Genomic DNA, 19,854 nt, shown 5'->3' with positions numbered 1-19,854 from the left:
AGTAGTGTGTGTGTGTGTGTTTATACATATATGTATATATATGTAGCTGTATAATTTGTGAAATTATGAGAAAATGGCCCCAAGAATTTGGGAAAAGTATTATTATTTTAGTCCGCTAAGTATGCCTAATTTTTATTTTAGTCCAATAACTATGTCCATTTTTGTTTAGGTCCAGTAACTTACGAAATTGCTTACTTTTAGTCCTCTGGTAGATTTTCGAACAATTTTACCCCTATGTAACTTTTGAAAGGCAGTTTTAGTCCATATGCACTCATAGGGGTAAAATTATCCGAAAATCTACCAGAGGACTAATTAAAAGTAAACAATTTCGTAAGTTACTGGATCTAAATTAAAATGAATATAGTTATCGAACTAAAATTAAAATTAGACATACTTAGTGGACTAAAATAATACTTTTCCCCAAGAATTTCTCCCACAAAAGTTGAACGTAGAGATAAGAACCATGTCTGATATGTCATTGTCCTTAGTTGTGTGCATTCCCACCACATGCAGTAGTGTATATGCTTCCAAAAAGTACATAAAATGCAACTGCTTCCTTTGCTGCTAGAAAACTTGTGGAGGGCAGTCATTGTTATGGGCATCCCTCGTTTTTGTTAAGTTTCATCAATCACTCAATTTTAAGCCAACTTGTGCATTCTTTCTGCCCATCAAGACTACTATCTCTCTCTCTCTCTCTTTCTCTCTCTCTCCCCACCATTCTTGGCAATGGTAATACTGTACATGAATCTAAGTTCATATATACACGTGATATATATATACATATTTGTGATGGTAATTAATGTATGTGGTTTTTTTTGAAACTCACAGGTTTTGGTAGATGAGCATGGTGAAAAAGATGGTGGGATTATGGTGGATTTTCGTGGAAAGCCGGTCGACAAGTCAAGAACCGGCGGATGGCTGGCGGCGGGGCTTATCTTAGGTAATCAAGTATTACCATGCATCTCAAATGTTGTTGTTGTTGTTGTCGTTGCCAAAACCGTCCGGAAATAGCGTACAACATCCAAACATGGATTTATATATAGCTCTAGACTCTGTCCAGGAACGGAGCTGTCGGAGAGGATCTGCGTGATGGGCATATCGATGAATATGGTGACGTATTTGGTGGGAGACTTGCATCTTTCGTCTGCCAAATCTGCAAACATCGTCACAAACTTCATGGGAACTCTTAACCTCCTAGGCCTTCTTGGCGGCTTCCTTGCTGATGCTAAACTTGGCCGTTATCTCACCGTTGCGATTTCAGCCTCTATAGCTGCTTTGGTAAAATTCTCAACTCTTAGTCCTTATGTGGGGAGAAATAGTATTTTCCATTTCATAAGTTAAGGTATTTTCAATTTTCATCCTATTGATAATAGGATTCTCACTTTTGATTTCGTAATTTTAAATAAGTAGTAATTTTGGTCTTACGACACATTTCTATTAGATGTTTAACGTAAAAAGTCATGTGGTTATTAAGTGTATGAGACCAAAAATACTACTTTTAACTTATGGAACAAAAAGTGAGAACCTTGCAACGTATGAACCAAAAGTGTAAAGGCTCTAACAACCACGTACTATTTTTTGTTAAAATATATAATAAAAATGTGACATGGGACAAAAGTATTACTTTTTAGAAGTTACGGGATCAAATGATAATCATGTAACCAATGTGATCAAAAGTAGAAAAACCCTAAATTAAGAGGAGAAAAGTGTCATTTCTCCTCCTTGTGTATTAATACTACTTGTAATTTGTACATAATTCTGTAATACTATTTAAAACAAAGTATTTATAAAATATTTATTATTTCGTAAGTTATATATAGGGGTGTCAATGAGTATACGGCCCTACCCAAACTCATAGATTAACTCTAACATGCAAACCCAGGCACATTAAAAAAATATAGATTGAGTTTGGTTTGGGTCTCTACCCATCAAACCCATTGGTCTATGTACCTAATTTGGGCTCAAAAAATATATTTATTTTCTTTGTTATTCAATTGAGCTATTATTTATCAATCTATCTAACTTCAAGTGAACAAATCTAAAACTTTTAAGACATCATAATATTATTTATCGTGTAATACTTTCATAAGATTATTTTGTAAACAGTATAATAAATGGTATATTATTTAAAAAATTGTATAAAAAAGAGTTATTTATAAATTGGTCTTAATAATTCTAAATTTATTAGTAAATTATTAGGGGTGTTAAAAATACGAATCAAATGATTTTCTTCGATTTGTACCAAAAATTGAACCAAAAAATTATGGGTACAGTTTGATTAGGTCCGTTAATCGTACTAATTGAATATCCGAAACTAAAAAATATAGTTTTATGAAATATATTAATATATATAAATTGTATTTATATTTTATAAATACGTATTATACTATAATAATATAATTATATCTACTTATTTAAATTTAAAATATAAAAATTAAAAACTATTAAATTAATTAGTTAGCATTTTTTATGAATTCGGTAATTTGGTTATTAACTGAACTGAACCGAAAAAATATTTAGTAATAACCAAACCGAACTAATCAATTTGGTTCGATTTTGGGTACGCCAAAATTTTTGTTTAATCGATTGGTTCAATTTGGTTAACCGAATGAATACCCCTAAAAATTATGGTAAAAATAAAAAATAAAAAAATAATTAATATGATTTGCAGAAAAAAATGAGTTGAAACTAAATAAATAAATAAATAAAATCGAGTCCGGATCAGGTTGGGTTTAGAGACCCATAGGTCTTGAGTGAGGTAAAATATATTGGGTAGGATATGGGTCTGCATTAATTTGTTTAGGTCCTTTCTGGGTCTCGACTTGGGTAGGGTTTTTGACAAGTCTAGTTATATACACTAATAAGTTCATATTAAATTTATAAGAAAATGATAACAAAAAGATGTTTAAAATTAAAAATTAAAAAAGATAACTATAAAAAATATTGACAGTGACAAGTTAGATGAATAAATAAAAAAATAAATTAAATGTTGAAAAATTAAATAAAAAAAATGAGACATAAAAAAGAGTACTCAGTTGATCTAATATATAGTATATATAGGGAGTGCTCGCGAACGAATAACAAAAAAATGTTTTTCTACTTCTAATTTTAGAAAAGCACTTTTGAATTGTTTGGGATACTAACTTCTACTTTTGAAACGACTAAGAAAAGTGCTTTTAGGTCAAAAGTTAGAAGTACCTAGGGATGCTTTTATCTGTTTTGGCTTTTTTGTAAATAAATCCAATTTAATCTGTTACTACTTTACCCTTACTATAATAATCTTATTTCAACTTTACAGGTTTTAATTTATTTTTAAAATTTGATATTTAAAGTTGATATTGAAGTTTTCAAATAATTTAAATTTTAACAATAATTAAAGTTAAACTTTCACATATTTAATATTTCAAATTTTTTATATTTTATGTGTCATATCATCTAACTACATTATTTCGTTCATATATTATTATTTGATTAATTAATAAATTAACTATCTTTTGCAATCATGTAAGTTTAATATTGTGTATGAATCAATAATTATATTACTTAATGTGGGAGTATTTTAAATTAAATATATTTTTATAATTTTCTAAATATATAAATATGAAATATTAATCAAAATAAAATTTACAATTTTTTGTGGAAAAATAATTAATTGTGTCAAACAACAAATGATATAATAAGCAAAAAGATAGTCTCTTATTTAACACATAGGGACAAAATAGTCTTTCATCAATTAAATTTATTTTAGAAGTGATTTTTTGTCCCACAAATATGGAATAGGACTGCACGCAACCATCTAATGGACACTTCAGGGGCAAATATCATTTTTAGTCCCACAAATTAGGCCCATATTACTTTTGATCACATTCATTATGGGATTAGCACTTTTAGTCCCATAACTTACGAAAAATAGTACTTTTGGTTGTCATGCACTTTTTCATCTTATTCTTTGTGTTGCTTTTACTTTGCTCCAACTTATAGAAATATGGGAAGGATATGTTTCAACTTTTATGAGAGAAGAGAGAAACTGTTATGTTTATTGCCCTAATTTTCTTTAAGATATATTTTTTTTCGCCTCAAATGTAGTTTTATTTTTCTCCGAAAATGGTCCCAAGCTGGAAAATATACCAGTTTTTTTTCGGCCAAAAATACTTAATGATCACATGCTAGGTAGTGGGCTACACCATTAAATTGTAGATAAAAAAGTGGATGAGGACCAAAACTGTTAATTTTTGTAAGTTACAGGACTAAAAATATTAATCTCGTAATAAATGGGACAATAAGTGAGACGAGCCTGATTTATGGAATTAAAAATGTTATTTTTGCCACACTTTACTAAAAGCTGTAGAATGACTGTGTCTACTTTTTGCAACTGGATTCCTGTAAGAAGAGCTACAGACTCTCTGTCTTGTGTGTAATCAGACCTCTATTTATCACTGAAATATGAAAACAAGAACCAAAGCATATATATACTGAGTCATCTTTCAAATAAAGAATGCAAGTTTGCAACTCATGGTGTTTTTTGACTTTTTTTTTTAGGAAAATAATATAATTTTAGTTCTGTAACTTAGGAAATGTGGCATTATTGGTCCTACTTGAATTAATTCTTACAATTCAGTCCGATAATTTATAAAAATCCATGATTTGAGGACTTTTCTCGTCATTTTAGTGAAAAATTGTATGTGACTTGCACATATTTAAATTAAATTAGGGATTTCGGCGAAATTGGTAAAATTTCAAATTATGTAACTATAGGACCAGATTGTGAAATTTTATTTCAACAGGACTAAAATTTCCGACTCTAAATTACAAGATTAAAATTGCACTTTTTTCTTTTCTTTTCTTTTATGATAGTATATATTAGACAGAGTCAAAGTTTTTAATTTTCATATTTTGCTCACGTAAGAGGCTGTACAAAAGTATGAAGGAACCAAAATTTAATAAATAATTACAAAACCACCCCTTGAGATTAGGGATATTACATAAAGCTCCTCAATTTTACAAAATAGCTATTTTGCTCTGGTACAATTATATTTAATATTATATATTCCTTTGACCTCTCAATTTTCCAAATTGAATCTATAAAATAACATATGATTACACTAGGTTTGAATATAATTTCCTAAAATTGAGAACTTTTTTTGTATGTTTAAACTAAAAGAAAGTAAATGTAATTATCACTTTAAATAATTATATGAATGGATAATTATACTGATCTATCTTGAAATTTGTTTAATTATAGGTAAATCTTGTAGTTTAAAAAATTACACTTAGTACTCGTAACATTTGTTTCAATCCAATAAATAGATTTATCCATCGACAAAAAAGTATATGAAAAATTATATTTACCCCAAATTCACTTATTATAGATTTATTGCATGTCAAATAAAAAGATTCTGGCGAAACTACCCTTATAAGAGTGAAAATGTACCTCATATGCATTGCATGTAAGATGTATAAGGGTAGTTTGTCAGAAAAATAATTATATGACCTGCACCAGTCTGTAACAAGTCCATCATGAATAAATTTGAGTTTTTAATTATTTTTTTATTAAAATCAACAAATTCTCTGAGTTTTACTAATGGACGAATCTATATGTTGAACAAAAATCAACATCAGGAGCACTAAATATAATTTTCAGATAAAGGAGATTTACGTATAAAGCATTAAAAGTAGAATGCCTACTATGTATGTGTTGATGTGATATTATTGTGTAATAATTTCTAAGTAAAATTAAAGATCCTCATCACCATGGCATGGTTCAAGTCGCGGTATCGACAATAATATCGCAGATACTGTTTTACATCGATAGTGGTGTATTGGAATACTACGTAATACGAAATAAAATAATATACAATACTAAAATAATTCCCAAAAATTAGTAATTTTATAGAAAAAGTACAAGTGCCAAAAATTACTACATAATGCTACAAACTAAAATTTTTATCATTGATAAAAGTAATTATATAAGCATTTAAAAAATTAATACATAAGAATAACATATATACACAAAAATGCTACTACGTAATTGTTTATAGTTTAAGCAAGATTATTTCGTATGACATTAGTATTAATAAAAAATGGGACTCGACTAGCTAGATTAGGCCAGAAATAATGTTAAACCATTCAATGGCTTCTGCAACAGGCTGAGCTATGGGCACTGGAACTATTCCAACTTCAGCTATAAGTTGCTCAATTATTCCAGCTACAAGATGTTGGAAGTTGCTCAATTAATTGTATGAAAATTCTATATTTTTTTATATAATAGTTTCAATGATCACATCATAATTATTCGATAAAAATCTGATATTATCAATGATATTATTTGATTCAAGCGATAATATCTTTATATCAACAATAGTATCGAATAGCATCAGATATTATCAACGATACCAAATAATTTGGGATGATACATGCTTTGAAGCTAAAATAGACAATATTAACATATCAACGGGATCAAACCTGCAGGGAGTAACATTGTTGACACTAGCCACGACCATTCCTAGCATGAGGCCACCTCCTTGCCAGAACTCAAGGAAGCAGCAGTGCATGGAGGCCAGCGGCCGACAACTCGCCATGCTCTACGCTGCTCTCTACACCATAGCGGTAGGAGGAGGCGGCATCAAGTCCAACGTCTCCGGCTTCGGGTCTGACCAATTCGACACGTCCAATCCTAAGGAGGAGAAGGCAATGATATACTTCTTCAACAGATTCTACTTCTGTATCAGCCTGGGGTCGTTATTCGCCGTCACGGTTTTGGTGTACATACAAGACAATGTGGGGAGAGGCTGGGGGTATGGGATATCTGCCGGCACCATGATCATTGCAGTGATGATACTGGTGTGCGGGACGAGGTTGTATCGGTTCAGAAGGCCTCAGGGAAGTCCCTTGACTGTGATATGGAGAGTCTTGTATTCGGCTTGGAACAAGAGAAGCCTTTCTTATCCCCCTCTGCCAACAATGTTGAATGAGTACTACAGTGCGACGCTTCCTCATACAGGAAAACTGAGGTAAATGGCATGAAATCTCATTGCAAGCTGCGTCCGGGTTAAACACTAATGGGCAAGAAAACCTCAATAATAAATGCTTTTTTAAATAGTTTTAGAAACAAAAACGGACATTCCAACCATCTTAAATCTATTTTTTTTTTACAATTTTATGTTGAAATGCGTTTTTCTAAATCTCTTGCAAAGGATACACTCTCTTAGTGATTCATTTATATTGATGACAACTGTATACACATGAAAATTCTAGCTCAAATTCGGCTTAATCGAGCCTGAACCAATCATATGGCAAGTGCAATATATTTATCATGTGATTAGTGTACAGTTCAGAAAAAGTGACCATTCACACTTTTTGGTTCGGCCAAACTTGGTCCGAGTAAAAATTTTCCGTATATACACGACCTCTTTGTCACTAATTCTTGCTAACTGACAACATTTACAAAATAATCATCAGTATTTAATAAATTAAAAAATTTATTATTATGATGAATAAATTTTTTATTACTTAATACGTAAAATTAGTGATGATATTAAAATTATCACTCCATCTCTTTTTGTTGCGAATCTCATCGATTTTTGTTGTGAAGGAGCTTACCTATTGTTTTCATATTAGTTTATTATAGTTGAAAAATGGTAGTGATTATAAGCCCATTTGACTTGTATTAAAAAACAAATGGATGCTTGCTTTTTAACATCTCGGTTGCATATTTACCTTGACAGCTTAAACTTTTGAAATATATATAATATCTACTTTATCTGTATATTTAAAAAGATTAGTATATATGTAGAGTTAAATATAAAATGTAATATCAACTTGAAATGGAGGATTTGAACTGCTATTTTGTAGCAGAATTTTACTCTCCTTTCGCTAGTTGCTCCCTTGTAGGTGTCTAGACAAGGCAGCAATCTTAGACGACAACGGCATCGCCAACGGGACCAAAGACAACGCCGCGGTGGTCTCAACAGTCACTCAAGTTGAGGAAGTGAAGATGGTCCTAATGCTGCTCCCAATATGGTCCACCTGCATACTGTTTTGGACAGTGTACTCTCAGATGAACACATTCACCATAGAGCAAGCCACCTTCATGAACCGCAAAGTCGGCAGCTTCGAAATCCCAGCAGGCTCTTTCTCATTCTTCCTCTTCATCACCATCCTCCTCTTCACGTCCCTCAACGAACGTATCCTCGTGCCCGTTGCACGAAAGATCACCCACACAGTCCAGGGCATAACCAGCCTGCAACGAGTCGGTGTAGGGCTGGCGTTCTCCATCATCGGTATGGTGGCTGCAGCCCTTGTGGAGAAGAGACGTAGAGAGCATTTCGTCCATGAAAATGTCAAAATCGCAGCGTTTTGGTTGGTGCCTCAGTTTTTCCTCGTTGGGGCGGGGGAAGCGTTTGCATACGTGGGGCAGCTCGAGTTCTTTATCCGTGAGGCACCCGAGAGGATGAAGTCCATGAGCACGGGGCTGTTTCTGTGCACGTTGTCGATGGGGTACTTCGTCAGCAGTTTGCTCGTCTCATTGGTCGATAAGGCGACAAATGGGAGGTGGCTGATGAGCAATTTGAACAAAGGGAAGTTGGAGAATTTCTACTGGATGCTTGCGGTTCTTGGAGTACTCAACTTCTTTGTGTTCCTTGGCTTCGCCACGAGGCATCAGTACAAGGTGCAGAACTATGTTGTTCCTGAGAATGGTGGAGAGGAAGGGTTGAAGCAGCAGAATCAGGACATGAGTGATGATGCAGACAAGGTAAAAGTTGCCATTGCAACAGAAGAACCTTAGTCTCCAAACTCATATAATCAGTCATACTCAACACAAAAAGGATTGTTATGTTGGTTTTCTATTCATTGCTTTTTAAAAGAAAACACATATACAGAGTATCACTTCAACAGCATATATATTGTTTATTCTGATATGTATACACTATGAAGAAGCCATTGTTGATAAAATGTTTCAAGTTTATTAGTTTACAGATTTTTCTGGTCAACGTGTGTACTTGAAAAACTCTTGGCTAGTTCAAGTGTAGAAACATTAAATGGCTTCAATTGTATTACATTAACATGTCATAAATCTCAATGCTGACACGAAATAATAGAAAATGTTTGTTGTTTTATTGTCAAGTTAAAGAATTATATATGGGAAACGAACGCCGTCCTTGTATCTACAAAACATTAGAAAAATATTTTTCACCTTCTAATTTTAAAAAAAAACTTTTAAAATATTTAGAAATATTAACTTATACTTTTAAAACGACTAAGAGCGCTTTTAGATGAAGTTAGAAACAACTTAAGTAACGTCAAAAATATTCATTTCACATCGGTGGCCATCCACATTTTAGCCGATTTTGACCAATTCTTCCAAGGTTTGTCCATTTCAGTTTTTTTATGCCTATACTTGGACTCATCATAAGTCCGATCCCAATCGAACCGACCTGTCCAGTCCGAATACGAACATTGCCTATTCCCATCTTAATTTTGGACCCATCCCATCCCGTCCCAGTTTGAATCACAGAAGTTTCCTCCTAAATTCACCGGAGGCTCGCTCCAATTATTGGCAAAGAAGCTTCCGCCTATATTCACCCTAACATCGCAACACCTGCGTACGCAGTAACTTGCGTCGTAATGTGGCCTGAAATCATCCCCATGTCGCATTCCCACCCGTCGGCTTACCAATAAAAGATACATCACACCAAGTGAAAAAGACCCACTTTTGACTTTCAACAATTAATCACTTACACCCTTAACCTACTTTGCCAACATTACATGTATACATACATATATATATATATATATATACATCGAAACAAAGCAACCTCGTACATTCGTGTATGTCTGATATATTACAGTACTTATATAACCACTGATTTTTCCAGCTGCAAGAAGCAAGCTTAAATGGGAAAGCCTGCAGGGTGGTGCAGCAGCTCATCTACTTCAGCGCTTGGGAAGCTGACAGCTCCAAGAATTGAAAGGAAAGTCATAGAGAAGAATAGGAGAAATCGGATGAAGGGTCTCTGCTCCAACCTCATTTCCCTCCTTCCAAACCACACCTCCAAGGTATCCTCCCATCCCATCCCTTTCTCTTCCTCTAACAAGAGATACACTGTGTTTGAAAAAATTGCATTTTAGTCCCATAAAATAGTTTCTTTTACGATTTTGGTACATTATGTTTAAGTTCACACTAGAAAAAGAATTTACTATTAGTGCTAATATCAGTGGCTATGGCCAAAAATCATGGTAAATGATTATTAGTAACAACGGTTAAATAAAATCGATATTAAAAAACTAAGGCTTTGTTTGGTTTTACGTTTTTGCTTTTTCCAAGACAAAGTAAAAAACACTCAATGTTTGTTTTTGTGTTTTTACACTTTATCTGTGTGTTTTTTATTTTTCAACTTTCTATATATAATATATATATATATATATACACTTATATATGTATAATATAAAAAATACATGATTTGGTAATAAACATTAATTTTTGTCTTCAAAAAATAAAATGTTAAACATACAATATTTATATATATACATATTTATATATAAAAGATATATAAAAAGATATATTTTTATAATGGACAGTGAGTTTTGTCTCCCAAATCCCAACATCAAACATAAATCACTTATTTTAAAATATTTTAAATTACAAAACACAAATCTAAATATATAATCTATTTTCAACACACACTTATTTATCTCTATTTTTCTGTCTCTATCTCTAAAACACAAAACAAAACACTCCAACTACAAATCCAAACACTATGTAATTTTTTCATCATGAAAAAATTATCTGCCACGGCTAAAAGTCATAGCAAATATTTTAGCCGCACTTGCAAAAACTACGGCCAACAATTGTTGCTTGGTCGTGGTCAATAACTATTTGTCATTAACCATGACAATTAATCGTAATTAATTATTATAATTCTTCTAGTGTCATCAAATCCCATAATTTTAAAAAATTTACAATTTTTGTCCCAAATTTTAATTTCGTTAAATTTATAATAGAAATACCCTTAATCTCTCTCGGGATTTAGGGGAGCTCTAGCCGTGCACTTACTATTTTCATCATAATTTTAATAGATTTAAGATTTGAGACTAAACATATATATATTTTTTTTAAATTATGAGATGTAATGTGATAAGTTCAAAAACAATGAGATCAAAATAGCAAAAAGACTAATTTATAGGACATAAAATATATATATTTTTTTACTGTTCTTAACATTTATGGTGAAAAATCTCGTTATCCCGTTCTTATTTTACATAATGATGTTGCATTAATGCGTACTGATATCTATTAACATATTAATATTAGATGATTTTTCTCTTTTTAAAATCTTAAATTTTCAGATGATATAATCGTTTATATGGTGCCAGAGTTTCAAATGCCGTCATGAATCATTTATAATACAAATATTTTTATGTGTATTATTCTTGAGCTTGTCAGAATATTAATATTAAATAATTCTCATTTTTAATATTATAAACTTTTGCTTGTTTGAAGTATCATCTTATTTTAAATAAAAATTTAATTTAATTATATTATTTAAATTTTAAAAGTCAAATACATCTTAGTTTAATTAATATCAATTTGTAATATTAAAGTGTGAAAAAAAATTTACAGTACATATTTGTTTACCTATTTTCTGAACCCTGTACGTGAGGCCCTGCTCTTATCTCGATGTGGGTCAATCTAACGGTGATTGGTCATCCCTGATTGCTCTGGTTGAGGGATAAGGCATTTTTGGACCCTCTTTTTGTTCTATTCTAACTATTTATTGGAAACATATATTAAATATAACATAATTATTATCAAATAAATTTGTGGGTGAGTAGCATTTTTCGTCTTATAATTTAAGAATTTTTTATTTTTGATTTTATTGATTACGTAATTTTCAATTTTGGTCCCATAATTTTTTTAAAATAGCACTTACGGTTCCATTGCACATATTTTGTAGATATTTAACGGAAAAGACCATGTGCTACTTTTTTAGAATTATAGGCCAAAAGTGATGATCTTGCAACCAATAAGATCGAAAGTGTTAACCTCCTACGGGCTAACACGTGATATTTTCTATTAAAATACTAGAAGAAAGGTGTTATAGGACTAAATGTGCTACTTCTTATAATTTACGAGACCAAAAGTAAGAATTTTGTAACCAATTGGACCAAAAATGACAAGATCCTAAATTATGGAACGAAAAATTTTACTATTTAATAAATTTTATTTCTTACTTTTTTTGTTACATTTCTATCTCAAATGTTAATAATTTTAATCTAAAAAATAATTTATTATTTAATAAAAAGTAATTCATCGAATACTTTTCAAAAAATAAATTTTATTTTTTATAGTTTGTGATCAAATATTAATATATTTTTAGACCAAATAATAATTTAAAGTTAAAAATAGTAAAATAGATCCTAAAAATTATCTGAAATAAAAAAAATTATAATTCTAGAATTATTTATTATATATTAAAATAAAAATTTCCTAATTTTTTTTAGAAAAAATTAAAAAATATCTTATAGTTTGTGGCCAAATTTTTTTTTTTTGTTTTTAATGGTATCAAAAAAGCATTTTTTTTTGTTTCTTTTTATATCATTAAACAGGATCTTTGAAAGAGGTAACGACCACGTGCGAGGCACATGGCCTCTATTGTTAACTTGGGACCAAAAATACGTATTTTTATATTTTATGATACCAAAAATGATATTTACAACAATTATGATATCAAATAAAAATAACTTTTTTTAATGGGACTAAAAAAGAATTTTGTCCTTTTCACAATTATTCAGATCGCAGCTTAGGTATGTTCATATCTAAACTTTGGATTAATTACTTTGATGGACAGGCTATGTAATTTATGCTTCGGTGTAACACACTACAATAAAATATGATATTATTGACAAAATATCAATTAATAATTTTAAAATCATCACTAAAAATATATATTAAAAAATAATAATTTTTATCTCTTTACTATATAATTATTATGACAAAAAATTATGTGTAAAAATTATCACTAAATACAATTAGTTATATATCTATAGTGACAACTTAGTGACAATATAATATATTGACAACTATTACTTGTCGTCTTAGGTCGTCATTATACATGTGTCATTAATTATATTTAGGTGATAACTTTGTGCATATTTTTTTATCACTAATTCTTGCTAATGATAGTTTTTAAAAAATAAATTATTATTATGAAAATCTTGAAATTCATTACTATGACAAAATAAACATCCTTATCACGAAATATATATAATTAGTGATAATATTAAAATTGTCAATATAAATTTTTAATATGTGACATCCGACAACTTCTTTAAATCTTATTGATACATGAATACATGCATACTAGTATTAAAATATTAATATTAAATGAGTTTTTTTTATTATAATTTAAACTTTTAAATAAAGCGATCGTTTTGCAATTATCAAATAAGACAACTCATAATAATAACAATATGAATGCAGCAGCTGAAAGGGTTACCACTGCCTTACCAAATAGATGAAGCTGTGGAATACATCCAAAGCATGAAAATGAGGGTGGAAGAAATGAGGCAAAAGAAGGAGTCCTTATTTGCAAGAAACAGATGTGATGCATGCAAAAATCAGACCACCAGCAAGAGCCCAACCCTTGTTGAAGTTCATGATATGGGACCAAATCTTGATGTCATTATTGCAAATGGGCTCAATGATTCTACGTTTCGTGACATTATTAGATTCGTTCATCAGCATGGAGTTGAAGTAGCAAGTGCCAGTTTTTCCAGGGATGGCAACTCAGCTGTCCAAATTCTCCAAGACAAGGTCATTTCTAAGGACTACCATAGATTACTCAAAACATTGTTTTGATATCGGTAACTTGCAATTCGATTGGTGACTCATTGTTTGAGGTATTAATCCGTGTTGGTTTATATGAGTCTCACGATTTTATTTTGAAAGGTGCTTTGATAGGGGGAGGAGGCCTTAGGGATTATAAGCTGCTCAAGCTCCTCATTTGCAATCAAAGTGGGGTGTTTGCCTACATCGTCAGCCATCCAAACGAGGGGTTTGGAATGGGCTCATGGCCTCCTTCCCTAGAAGACACCTAATGATGTGGCTTGCCACTCGATTAGTGCTCTATTGCACGAGATATTGTCCGCTCTGACTTCATATGGACCTAACGGTTAAGTCCTAAAAAGACGCTTCGCTAGATAGTAGAGGCGATCGGGCTTATAAACCGTTCAAATTTCTAGTGTACAACCAATTTGAGACGCATACCTACATAAATATTGTAGGGAGTGTTGTAAAATTGATTCATGCCTTTCCGTATAGCGAAACTGATACCATATAAACGACACCATTTGCAAATTTTTCACTTCCGTCAACCTACCTTCACCACATGCATTTCATGTGGCATTTGAGCTCCAAAAGCTCAGTCTTAACAACCATGTTCTTTGCACATGACGCCGTTGTTGAAAAATTAACGAAAGTATTAATTTTGCAAACAACGTCGTTTATATGATACCAATTATGCTATTTTGAAAAAAGCATAATACCAACTTTACAATTAATATTATCAAAATAAAATTTTCTCCAATAATTAATACTGATGGCGTATACATTCTCCTTTTCTTAATTTCCAAGAATTTGTTCATTATAAACAAATTTTCTTATTCCATTATTCGTATAGTCTTGATTTGAGGATGTATATATGGTGTCTGACTAATTATGGGTTTTATTTGTCTATAATTTGTAGGTTGGGAAATCTAAATTGAGCTTTGGAGGTCAAACAATATCAAGAAAGCTGAAGGAATTGGTGTGTGGAGCTTCCACCAGTGAAGTAATGGTATCCCAATTGAATTTGTGGGACTACGAAATTGAATCTGATGATATCTGGGGTTTCGAAATCCCTCAACTCTTACAGGAGTAAAGGATTACTTTTGATAAACATTACGTTATATTTCCTAAAAAGTTTATTGGTACAAGATTAGTTTGTTAATCAAAATTTCATCAGATTTTTTTAATTTTTTATCTGAATTTGATCAGTTAGTTGAGATTTTTGTGAATTTGTGATAGTTATATTTTTGAACTCATCGGTATAAATAGACTAGTAGTAAAATGAAAACTTGTCGTATTTTGTTTTCCGAAAATTTGAGTGTTATATTATTCTTTTTCGTCAAGAAAGTGGTATCAACAACCTTTCTTGAGGAACCTATGTGAGTGAAACCAGTGAGGAACCTATTACTAAAACTTCCTCCCGTTTGGTTGTGTTTTCATTTTTATTTTCAGTTTCCAACAATTGAAAATGTGTAGAAATGCTTTGTTGATTTTTGTGCGAAAATTGAGAATATGTTTGGATTAATTGTTTTCAAATATAGGTATATAGGTGTGAGAATGTTGAATATAGGTATATGTATTTTTGATGTGACAGATGACCAAATTGATTGAATAGGTGAAATTATAAAATAATCAAAGCGAGTCTTGTCATTTGAAACAATTTTAATTGATTTGAAACAAGAAAATACATGCTGACAAGATAAAACAAGTATGACAAACCCATGTGTAATATTATTGTGTAACATTTACAAAAATCATCTCTAACAGCTAAAAAGTATGGATAGTTTGTGTAATATTTTTAACTCTTTTGGAGGTGAATGTGTAATTTTTTAAAAAAAGCAGGGGTGGCTTGTTTAAATATTATCGACGTTTCTGGTAAGTATATTTGTAATTTTTCAAAAGACATTGGTGATATGTTTAAAAACACAATAGGTAAATGTAATTATTCCTAAAGGTAAATTACGTCGGCATTTTCTAAATATAGGTCTAATTATACAAATTCTCTATCTTTTGTAAAATTACAGATACACCTTCTGAGGAGGTGATAGTCAATGCACCAAGAAGCATGTGTAAAATTTCATTGTTGAACATAAAGTGTATTGACAAAGGATATGGATTGTTTCTATAATTACGGCTAGTGGCGTCAATATAATTTACTTGAAAAATAAATAACTAAAGAAACATTTCATTTATACTTCACCATCCATATTACAATTAAGGAATATTACAAACCCCGGCCTCGACACTAGCGGCTTTAACAACCGAAAAAAAAAAAAAGTTACAATCAAGAAAATTTGAGCAACAATTATTAGGACGAATCAATGTATAAACGCAAACAATAGACATAAATAGACGTAAATATATGGGTAAACTGCAAATTACCTTCCTGTATTATTTAAAATGTTCACATAAGTTTATGTGAAAAACTAATTTTTTTTTACCATCTATGTTTTCTGAAAACGAACACACTGCCTCCCTTGTGAGGCGATGATTTGCTCATTTTTAAAAAATACAAACAATAACATGATAATTTTATTTCTCATAAAGACTTATACCAACATTTCGAATAACACAGAAAAATAATTTGCAACGTAAATATATTGCATGCATGGAATGAGGGTAAAGAATACTAGGATTTTGAGGGTGTAGGAGATGCGAGCGCTGCTTTGGAGATAGCCTCAAATGCATACTCGATACATGACTTGAAGGTATTTGGATCGATGAAACCTTTCTCCATTGTCATTGCAATTCTCAACTTTCTTACATAGCTTATCAAGGTTACTGATAGGCTCTGCAAAATTCCCAAGGATACATCAAACATGTTAGAAATCGTTATCAATATTAAATGGGCTTAACTGTATTTGCTGTCCGTACATTAAGGAGTGGCAAAACAAAAACCCTATAAAAAAGTGTGACAAATAGTACCCATCAATTAATTTTTTTTTTATTTTTGGCAATTATAGGATTGCAGCAACCGAGGTTTTAAAAGTGGCCGGAGATTGATTATGTAAATAAAATTTAGGGTTTTTTTTCGGGGGTTTTAGCTTATATAGAATTATAGTTAAAATCAATAGCCAAATAAGAGTTTTTTTTTTTTTATTTTTTCTTTCCACATAAGCAATGATATGGATAAAAAGGGGAAAATATTTATTTCTGTGAAGCTCTTTTACTGATTGGATATATTTGCTTTTTTTTTGTCTTTCCTTTGTCGACACAAAATCAAATTTTGGATCTATATTTTATATTAGCTGCCATGGCACGGCATTTCTGAGTGCCTATAATAACTAATTCTACTTACACAACAAAAAAGATAAAATACATAAAACTATAAAAAAAAATTGTAATTTATAGATAATTATAACTTGTAAAAAAGATATTATTTTATATATTAAAATTCAGAATTTACCTTCATTTTTTTCCATATCAGCTCCTTACGTGGCAAGTTGTTTTTAGAACATGCCAAATCAGCTTCTTTTTTCCAATTTAAAAATCCTTAAGTTTATACACATTAGCAAGTCTTGTATCGGCAAAAAAATTTAATTTTGGGGTATTATTTGCCCTAAATAATTCAACGACACCTATATATATATGTGTGTAAATTCAAAGCAAACTAGCCTTAAAGTTTCGTTTGAATGAACATACTACGTTTTGTATCGGCAAAAAATTTAATTTCGGAGTATTATTTGCCACTCTAAATAATTTAACGAGACCTATATATATATATAAATTCAAAGCAAACTAGCATTAAAAAATTTCGTTTGAATGTACATACTACGTTTTGTATCGGCAAAAAACTTAATTTCGGAGTATTATTTGTCACTCTAAATAATTTAACGAGACCTATATATATATAAATCCAAAGCAAACTAGCCAATTTCGTTTGAATGTATATACTACGTTTTGTATCGACAAAATATTTAATTCCAGAATATTATTTGCCACTCTGAATAATTGAACGACACCTATATATATATGTAAATCCAAAGCAAACTAGCCTTAAAATTTCGTTTGAATGTACCTGGGGGGCTCCGGCCACGACAAAGTACAATCCTTTGATAGGTTGATTAGCCAACGCCATTTGTTCCACGGGCCCTATCAAATTCGAAATTGCCATGCTTGTATTCTTCAATGTTCCATGGATGTATCTCGCTGTTGTCTGTCACGTCAGCATGCACTCCAAAATTAATTAATTTAATTATATATTAATGATAATAATTATAATACAGTAAATTATTTGTATCATTTGTACCATTAGTTGTTTATAATGATAATTTTATGAAAAAAAAAAATGGTACCGATTACTCTAAGTGACAATATTATAAATATTGTCATTATTTAAATTATAAAAATTATTATAGTTACAAGATCATATGATTACAAATAAAAACCAAGAAATGATAAAAAATAGATCATATGATTAAAGGGGAGAATAGTATATTGATAGTCAAATGATGATGTTGACCATTTGACATAATAAGGTAATTTTATTGATACAAATATTTAAAGGTATAATTGGTATTCAAAAATTTGGTGTTGTGATGTCACAAACCGCTATTTATGAGTCAAAAGTGATTTCTTATATATATATATATACTATTTTAAAAAAAAAATCAATATTTTTACTGTGTCGATAATACCCTTAATTGTTTTTTTTTTAATTTATTGTTTTTAAGTGTAATGTGTTTATTTATATATCTTATTCTCATTTATATTATATTTTCAAGCATAAAAAAATATTTACTATATACAAGCAAGAATGACGTGCCACGACACTAGATAGTACAGATATAAAAAAAGGTGAAATTCTAGCCATGACTCGGCTTGGTCCAATCCGAATCATTGTATGGCAAGTGCAATATACACTTGCCATGTGATTGGTGTATAGTTCAGAAAAAGTGATCAATGAATATATCACACTTACCGTGTAATTGATTTGATTCGATTAAATCTGATTCAAACTAACAATTTTTCAAAATAGGGATGGAGGTGCATACCTCCGGGCCCCTTATTTTTCGCACGACGTTAAGAAGTTGACCAGTGAGATAAACTGTGGCAGAGTTTCTCTGCCTCTTGATCATTCGGCGTGCGGTCTTGACAAATTTGAGTGGATTTTCCTGCTCGGCGGCACCCAATTTGGGGACTGGAACTTGCAAGAACGCAAAGCGATTCCCCCACGGCATTTCTGAATCAGGTTTGGTCATCTCATCCACTGATTTGTAGCCGCCTATGGCCCTTGTGTTGAGCAACACTAATGCTGTGGAGTTTGCCTTCCCCGATTCTTCACTCCTCTTTTGCATGTATAAACGGGTGCCATATATAATTATACCCGTAATCACATCATTAACAGTCTGCGAATGCAAAAAAAAAAAAAAATGTAATTAAAAGATTAATAGATACGAAAATCTTAATTTAGACGCACTGATATTACAAGGGTTGTTCGCAAATGTTTATTTTAAAGGTTTATTAATTTATTGTTGAAAATGAGTCGAAAATAACGGTTGTGTTTGGTTTTGTGTTTTCGTATTTCCCAAGATAAGATAAAATACACTTAATATTTATTTTTGTATTTTTACACTTTATCTGTGTGTTTTTTTATTTTTCAACTTTCAACATATAATATATATATACACTTATATATATATAATATAAAAGAGACATAATTTGACAATAAATAGTGATTTTTGTTTTCAAAAAATACAACATTAGATATACAATATTTATATATAAAAAAGATATGATTTGACAATGAACAATGATTTTTTTTCTCCCAAATCCCAACATTAAACCTACACCACTTATTTTAAAATATTTTAAATTATCTCAAAACACAAATCCAAACATATCATCTATTTTCAACACATACTTATTTATCTCTATTTTTCTCTCTCTATCTCCAAAACACAAAACAAAACACTCAAACCACAAATCCAAACACTACGACAGTGTTTATGTTTTACAACTTATGCTTTATAGCTGTTTAAAATAAGTTGATTTAATAAAACAAAATCTATATAGTCAGTTTCTACCAA

General features: G+C 30.7%; 3 protein-coding genes across 5 annotated transcripts in view; 2 read left to right on the top strand and 1 right to left on the bottom strand.

Moving 5' to 3' along the window:
• LOC105178566 (protein NRT1/ PTR FAMILY 6.4) lies at positions 511 to 9,079 on the top strand. The gene is made up of 5 exons (XM_011102060.2): positions 511 to 729; positions 829 to 940; positions 1,061 to 1,278; positions 6,469 to 7,010; positions 7,891 to 9,079. Exons 1-5 carry the CDS (start codon positions 727 to 729, stop codon positions 8,783 to 8,785), a joined length of 1,770 nt encoding a protein of 589 aa, XP_011100362.1. The 5' UTR covers positions 511 to 726; the 3' UTR covers positions 8,786 to 9,079.
• On the top strand, positions 9,537 to 15,012 carry LOC105178626. 3 transcript variants are annotated; one of them, XM_020699367.1, is made up of 3 exons: positions 9,537 to 10,056; positions 13,484 to 13,813; positions 14,745 to 15,012. In XM_020699367.1, the coding sequence occupies exons 1-3, from the start codon at positions 9,895 to 9,897 to the stop codon at positions 14,916 to 14,918; spliced, it is 666 nt and encodes a 221-aa protein (XP_020555026.1). In that variant the 5' UTR covers positions 9,537 to 9,894; the 3' UTR covers positions 14,919 to 15,012. The 3 variants fall into 3 exon arrangements, with proteins under 3 accessions (XP_020555026.1, XP_011100438.1, XP_020555027.1); XM_011102136.2 differs by having other exon boundaries at positions 9,546 to 10,056; positions 13,481 to 13,813; XM_020699368.1 differs by having other exon boundaries at positions 9,550 to 10,056; positions 13,481 to 13,899; positions 14,745 to 14,862.
• Positions 16,340 to 19,854, bottom strand: part of LOC105178565 (O-acyltransferase WSD1) — a 6,145-nt gene continuing 2,630 nt past the window's right edge. Inside the window, exons 3-5 of the mRNA XM_011102059.2 lie at positions 18,820 to 19,173; positions 17,844 to 17,981; positions 16,340 to 16,616 (exon numbers count right to left, since the gene is read on the bottom strand). Of these exons, the coding sequence (XP_011100361.1) occupies positions 16,455 to 16,616; positions 17,844 to 17,981; positions 18,820 to 19,173 (654 nt within the window). The 3' untranslated portion in view covers positions 16,340 to 16,454. The remainder of the gene's footprint in view (positions 16,617 to 17,843; positions 17,982 to 18,819; positions 19,174 to 19,854) is intronic.

The sequence above is a fragment of the Sesamum indicum genome, linkage group LG16, assembly GCF_000512975.1.
Source record: "Sesamum indicum cultivar Zhongzhi No. 13 linkage group LG16, S_indicum_v1.0, whole genome shotgun sequence".
In the NCBI taxonomy this organism is placed as follows: Eukaryota; Viridiplantae; Streptophyta; class Magnoliopsida; order Lamiales; family Pedaliaceae; genus Sesamum; species Sesamum indicum.
The sequence above is the reverse complement of the archived record's forward strand: the minus strand, read 5'-3'. Positions and strand labels throughout refer to the sequence as shown.

Excerpts from the sequence above, each read along its gene's own strand:
- LOC105178566 (XM_011102060.2), top strand. Across the intron at positions 1,279-6,468 it reads CAGCCTCTATAGCTGCTTTG|GGAGTAACATTGTTGACACT; the intron begins GTAAAATTCTCA and ends TCAAACCTGCAG. Across the intron at positions 7,011-7,890 it reads CCTCATACAGGAAAACTGAG|GTGTCTAGACAAGGCAGCAA; the intron begins GTAAATGGCATG and ends GCTCCCTTGTAG.
- LOC105178626 (XM_011102136.2), top strand. The coding sequence starts at position 9,895 with ATGGGAAAGCCTGCAGGGTGGTGCAGCAGCTCATCTACTTCAGCGCTT. Across the intron at positions 10,057-13,480 it reads TTCCAAACCACACCTCCAAG|CAGCTGAAAGGGTTACCACT; the intron begins GTATCCTCCCAT and ends ATATGAATGCAG. Across the intron at positions 13,814-14,744 it reads TCCAAATTCTCCAAGACAAG|GTTGGGAAATCTAAATTGAG; the intron begins GTCATTTCTAAG and ends TATAATTTGTAG.